At 64.0% G+C, this 6,095-nt stretch overlaps 1 protein-coding gene across 1 annotated transcript in view; it reads left to right on the plus strand.

The window, feature by feature from the left end:
* B4GALNT4 (beta-1,4-N-acetyl-galactosaminyltransferase 4) overlaps positions 1-6,089 on the plus strand; it is a gene marked incomplete at both ends in the record, with an annotated part of 12,792 nt that extends 6,703 nt beyond the window's left edge. The window contains 13 exons of the mRNA XM_013008451.2: positions 176-240; positions 288-366; positions 1,475-1,541; positions 1,660-1,794; positions 1,871-1,980; positions 2,057-2,157; positions 2,236-2,333; positions 2,412-3,291; positions 4,687-4,991; positions 5,077-5,230; positions 5,335-5,407; positions 5,507-5,660; positions 5,938-6,089. Coding sequence (XP_012863905.2) covers positions 176-240; positions 288-366; positions 1,475-1,541; positions 1,660-1,794; positions 1,871-1,980; positions 2,057-2,157; positions 2,236-2,333; positions 2,412-3,291; positions 4,687-4,991; positions 5,077-5,230; positions 5,335-5,407; positions 5,507-5,660; positions 5,938-6,089 — 2,373 coding nt within the window. The remainder of the gene's footprint in view (positions 1-175; positions 241-287; positions 367-1,474; positions 1,542-1,659; positions 1,795-1,870; positions 1,981-2,056; positions 2,158-2,235; positions 2,334-2,411; positions 3,292-4,686; positions 4,992-5,076; positions 5,231-5,334; positions 5,408-5,506; positions 5,661-5,937) is intronic.
* Positions 6,090-6,095: the final 6 nt, after the last annotated feature.

A 6,095-nucleotide genomic window follows, 5' to 3' on the forward strand; every position in this document is an offset into this window, starting at 1 on the left:
GCATGTGTGTCCCTGTGTGTGTTTGGTGCACGTCTGCATGTGTGTCCCTGTGTGTGTTTGGTGCACGTCTGCATGTGTGTCCCTGTGTGTGTTTGAGGGGAAAGCTTGCCAGCTCTCCGGCACACCTTTCCGGCCATTACGGAACCACTTCGCATGCGCCACCCTCCTCCCCCAGGGCCAGCTGGGAGAGGTGTGGGAGCCCCTGCTTTCCCGGGCTCCTTGTCAGTCTGGGGACATCAGGTAGGGTGTGGTGGGCACGTCCCTGACCTGACTCCCCGTGTACCCAGGCTCATGGCCTCCCGGAGGTACTACTTTGAACTGCTGCACAAACAGGACAACCAAGGCTCGGACCACGTAGAAGTGGGCGTGAGTGTGCCCTGAGGGTCTCCCCAAACCACTCAATGCTGCCCTGAGCCCCAGCCTCCTGGGGGGGAAACAGGTCAGGGAGCAGCCACTGGGGCAGAAGAGCCTTTACAGGAGGGGGTCGGAGGTGACCCTAGGGTAAGGTGACCAGATTTTAACATTGGTAAAGCGGGACACCATTGATAAAACTCATATCCTGGCGAAATAGCCACATGGCAGCCGAAAACCATATACCCTGGCTTGTTGTGCATTCTTTCCAAAAATTGGGGCTTTTAAAAAATTGCTCAAAATCGGGACTGTCCCACCAAAAGCGGGACGTCTGGTCACCTTACCCTAGGGTCAAAGTTGGAGAGAGGGTCAGATGTCCCAAGGAGACACCTGGAGAGAGTGCATAATGAGCATCTTGTTGGGTAAACGTCCGCCCCCACAGGATGGCCCTGTCTTCCCAACTGCCAACGCCCGGTCAGTGGGCCCCAGGGCCCCTCGATAGCCCAGGCTGTGTGCCCAGGGCAGGAAGTGATCAGATGGGCATTTCAGGGACAACAGGAGAGATTGGGGGCTAGAGGGCAGGAGGCTTCTACCAGGGAGGAGGTGGCAGTGGGGCTGGAAGGTGGGAACAGGGACACTGCCCTAGAGGACAGGGTGTCCAGCATGGGACACTCCACTTCAGCTCTGTGAGTGAGGCTGTGTGTAGAGTGAAGACTGGGGTGCAAGTTTGGGGCTCCCTGCTGAAGCTGACGGTCCTGAATGAGAATGGACAGCTTGAGTGGACCAGGAAGAGGAACAGAGCTTGCTGACCAGCTGCTTGAGGGGGTCCACTCGCCCTCCCCCAAACCGATGGGTAGGGGATTCTGCTGTGACAGCAAGGGCAGCAGAGCTGGAGTGGGGGTGAGGCAGGCCAGGTATGACAGGAAATGCGGGGCACCCCTATCCCCCACCACTCCTAGGTCTCACTTCACATCTTCCCAGCTCCCCTTCTCAGGCACAGGACTCCTGTCCCAGCCACCCTCCGAGCTGCCCACACCCGCGAGAGACTCCCCCCTCCTGTCCCCTGCTCCTCCGGTGCTCCAGACACCCACCCTCAGGTCCTGGCCACTCTCTCCGTCCCCAGTGGCGTGCTTTCCTGCCTGGCCTGAAGTTTGAGATCATCGACTCCGCCCATATCTCACTCTATACAGGTGCAGAGGGGCAGGGGGTGTGGGCCAAGTGGTCTCCTAAGCATGGTTCCTGGGTGTAGGGGGGCTAGGGAAGTTTCTGGGTACAGCCAAGGCACCCACACAACCCTCCACCCCACAGATGAGGCCGCCCTGAAGATGGACCACGTGGCCCACGTCCCTCAGTCCCCCGCCAGCTACGTAGGGGGAGGGCAACTACCGGAGGAGCCCAGAGCCGACATGCTGCGGCCCGATCCCCGAGACACATTCTTCTTGAGTGAGAGGGGGTGACAGGGGCGTGGGTGGGTGTGGGGCCACGGGACCGGATGCACTGTGACTGCCCCTTCCCACAGCTCCCCGATTAGAGCCCGCTCACCTGGAAAATGTGCTGGAAGCCTGTGCCTACGCTCCAACCTACGTGGTCAAGGACTTCCCTATCGCCAGATACCAGGGGCTACAATTTGTACGTGCCTGCCCAAGACCCTCCCCAGCCCCCAAGGCCCTGAGCCCCCGACCTGAGCCCTCCCACCCGCCCTCAGGTGTACCTGTCCTTCGTTTACCCCAATGATTACACGCGCCTCACACACATGGAGATGGACAACAAATGCTTCTACCGCGAGTCGCCCCTGTACCTAGAAAGGTAGGGGCAGGGCAGCCCTGCGGAGGGTGGGGCAGCCATGTGTGGGCGGAGCCTCTGATGCCCCCCCCACCCCCCCAGGTTCGGGTTCTATAAATACATGAAGATGGACAAGGAAGACTTGGATGGAGAGGAGGCCGAAGTGCAGCGCAGAGCCTTCCTCTTTCTCAACCCAGACGGTGGGTGAGCGCCCCTCCGCCCCCGCCCCGCCCCGCCCCGCCCCCACCCAGGAATAACTGCAACCAGGTTCCCCACAGACTTCCTGGATGACGAGGACGAGGGCGCGCTGCTGGACAGCTCGGAGCCCTCCGAGGTGGCGGGCCCACCCAGCCGGCCCCCCTCCCTAGCTGCTCCCACCGCCGCTGGGGCGACTCCCTGGCCACCGACACTGCCCGAGGTCCTGGACGCCAGGACCTCTCGCCGCTCGCGGGTGCTGAGCTGGGCCGCCCAGCCACCTCCCCGTCCACTTTTCCTGGGCCAAGCTCGGCGCCCGGACTCCAAGGCCCGGCCACCACCACCCAAGGTGTACGTGACGAGGGTGCGGCCGGGCAGACAGGCACTGCGCCGAGCCCCCGTACCCCTCCGACCCCGCGGCCCACCCTGGGCCCCCTTCCCCGGCGTTTTCCTCCACCCCAGGCCTTTGCCCAGGGTGCAGCTTCGGGCACCCCCGCGGCCATTGCGGCCCCGTGGCCGCAGGACCAGCCTCCCTCTGGCCCGGGTGCAGGCCCCCCAGGGGGGCCAGGCCCGCACACCAGGACTCGCGGTGACCACCGCAGACTCGAACTCGTCTTCTGAGGTGCAGCCTGTGACCTCCTTCCTGAGCTTGTCTCAGGTGGCCAGGCTGGAGCTGCCTGGGGAGGGCGAGGAGGAGGAGGAAGGGGAGGAAGGTGGGGCCCCTGGCGGTGATGAGGCCACATCGGAGGACAGTGAGGAAGGCCAGGAGCGCCAGGGCCGCTGGCGGGAAGGGTCCATTGACTGGCAGCGCACGTTCAGTGTGGCCGCTGTGGACTTCGAGCTGCTGCGCTCCGACTGGAACGACTTGCGCTGCAACGTGTCAGGGAACCTGCAGCTGGCCGAGGCTGAGGCCGTGGACGTGGTGGCGCAATACATGGATCGACTCAATGCACGCCATGGCGGGTACGGCCCGCTCAGGGGCAGGGATGCCAGCCCATGCTGGGAGGCCCTAGGCCTCTCCCCTCCCTTTTGGGCCCCCCTCCCCTCTCCAGCCCAGCGCCCCTACCCTGACACAAGAGGCTCTCTCAGGCCCTTGTATCCATACCCTACACATGCCCCAGAGGGTCTGATTCCTGGTGGTAAGTGGTCAATACTGAGGGCCCCCAGCAGCCACCCCAGCTCTGCTGCTTCCTTCACAGGAGCCTCTGGCTCTTCTCAGGAGATCCCTGTCCCCATTGATCTCTCTGCCATCCCCAGGGCCCAGGAATCCACTGTCCTCCCCACCCCCATGCTGCTGGGGGAGACAGGAAGTGGGCGGACAGGAGAGGAAGGAGACAGGCCAGCCCTGGGCCTCAAAGACAGCTCTCTGGACAGTGGGGGGGGTGCTCTCTTGTGAGCACTGGGGTTCTCTTGTGGGCAGTGGGGGGCTCTCATGGACAGTGGAGCCTCTCCTCCTGGTCAGTGGGGACTCCTGAATAGTGATGGGCTCTGTGGCAGTAGGGGCCCTCATGGGTGGGGGAGAGGGGGGAGCAAGCATCTGACCCTTTGTACGTAGCTGGGGTGGGCAGGCCCTTTGTACGTAGCTGGGGTGGGCAGGCCCCTGAGGTCAGTGATAAGCTGTGGCTGCAGCCCAGGACAGAGATGGGACAGCCAGTCCTTCTGGGGCTGAAGGGCAACTTTGCCCGAAGTGTTGTGCGTGGAGCTCTGTACCTGTGAGTACAAGGGGTCTGTCCAGTGGGATAGTCATGGCTAGACACCCCTTTGTGCCCCAGATGGTGTGGGTGACCCCTGGAGGAAGTATGTAGAGGCCTGGAGTGTTTGCGGTACAAGGTCAGCCAGTTTGGGAACGCTATCAGGGGAAGGAGCCTGGGCCGCTAGGGGTCCCGCAGTGAGCTCCAGGTAGAAGTTCTGGCTAATGGGGACAGCTGGAGAGGAGAGTGGGGAGGGCAGGGCACTGGGGAGTGGGCGTGGGGTCTGAATCCCAGACCAGGGACACCCAAAGACAGAGACACTGGCATTGGGAAGATTCAAGGCAGCGCCTTGGAAAGGCCTGTGATGAGGGCTTCGTCCTGTGGGCAGAGGGCTGTTGAGGAAGAGGAACTTGCCTTGTGGGGGTGAGGGGTGGGGAGGAGACCCTAAGAGGGAGAGTAGGTTTATGGGTAGGGGCACAGACTGCAGGTCTCAGTGGGGAAGGAGAGGCGTCTTTTCAGGCACCTCCCTCGTGTGGCCGGGAAGCAGCCCACTCCCCGCCTATCCGTGGAACCTTTGGCCTTGTGTCTTTGGTTAGGGGTGTCCCCAAAGGCAGTGGGGGGGTATGCAGATTCCAGAGTCCTGCAGTGATCTGGCCCCGCCTCATAGGCGCTTTGCGCTCCTGCGCATTGTGAATGTGGAGAAGCGCCGCGACTCGGCCCGCGGGAGCCGCTTCCTGTTGGAGCTGGAGCTGCAGGAGCGCGGGGGCGGCCGCCTGCGCCTGTCCGAGTACGTCTTCCTGCGGCTGTCAGGGGCCCGCGCCGCAGGGGACGCGGACGAAGACGTAGCGGAGGGGGCCGCAGCAAGCCCTGAACCCGCCGCCGCCTCGGTGCGCCCAGACAGCCGCCCGGAGCTCTGTCGGCCTCTGCGCCTGGCCTGGCGCCAGGATGTGATGGTGCACTTCATCGTGCCAGGTATGCAGGGTGGCCCGCTAGCCCTGAGAGGGGGCTCCCGCTGGCCCTGGAGCCGCGGGGTCGCGCTCACTGTCCCCTCCCCCAGTAAAGAACCAGGCGCGCTGGGTGGTGCAGTTCCTGGCGGACATGGCCTCACTGCACGCGCGCACCGGGGACTCGCGCTTCAGCATCATCCTGGTGGACTTTGAGAGCGACGACATGGACGTGGAGCAGGCCCTGCGGGCGGCGCGGCTGCCCGGGTAACTGGCTTCCCCAGATGGGCGGGCGGCGGGAACTAGGCGCCTCTGCCTGCCGGCGGCCGCTCTCCTGCCACAGGAACCTCCCTGCATGCTCTCTGCCCCAGGTACCAGTACCTCAGGCGAGCCGGCAACTTCGAGCGCTCAGCAGGGTTGCAGGCCGGAGTGGACGCTGTCCAGGTTCGCGGAATGGGCGGAGGCGGGGCTCCCGGGAGAGGGCGGGGCGCTGAGGGGTGGGCGGGGGCCAGGGAGCGGGGCTCAGCCCCCGCTGTCCCGCAGGACTCCAGCAGCATCGTCTTCCTGTGCGACCTGCACATTCACTTCCCCGTGAGCATCCTGGACAGCGTCCGGAAGCACTGTGTGGAGGGCAAGCTGGCCTTCGCGCCTGTGGTCATGCGCCTGGGCTGCGGCAGCTCGCCGGCAGACCCACACGGTAAGTAGTGCCGGCCCAGGCCAGCGCCACCCAGGAGCAGCCTCTTGTGCCCTGGGCCCCTGTAACACCCAGCACCCCACGCAAGTAATTCTAGGGCCCACGGCTCAGACCGGAGGCTAGGGGCTTCTCCAGCGCCCATAGTTATTTGCTGGGCTCCAGTTGAGGCTCCTTCAGATGGGCCCTACCCAGATTCTTTCCCTAGAGCCTGGAAGTTTCCAGGGGCCTTGCGGGAGGGGCCCTCACAGGACCCTGTGTGAGAAAGACCCTTCCACTCCAGGCTACTGGGAGGTCAACGGCTTTGGCCTGTTCGGGATCTACAAGTCTGACTTCGAGCGGGTTGGGGGCATGAACACGGAGGAATTCCGAGACCAGTGGGGCGGTGAGGACTGGGAGCTCCTGGACAGGTGGGTGCCCCCCCCCAGCACACACACACAC

The sequence above is a fragment of the Echinops telfairi genome, unplaced genomic scaffold (assembly GCF_000313985.2).
Source record: "Echinops telfairi isolate 266 unplaced genomic scaffold, ASM31398v2 ScPeMD7_37;HRSCAF=141, whole genome shotgun sequence".
Lineage (NCBI taxonomy): Eukaryota > Metazoa > Chordata > Mammalia > Afrosoricida > Tenrecidae > Echinops > Echinops telfairi.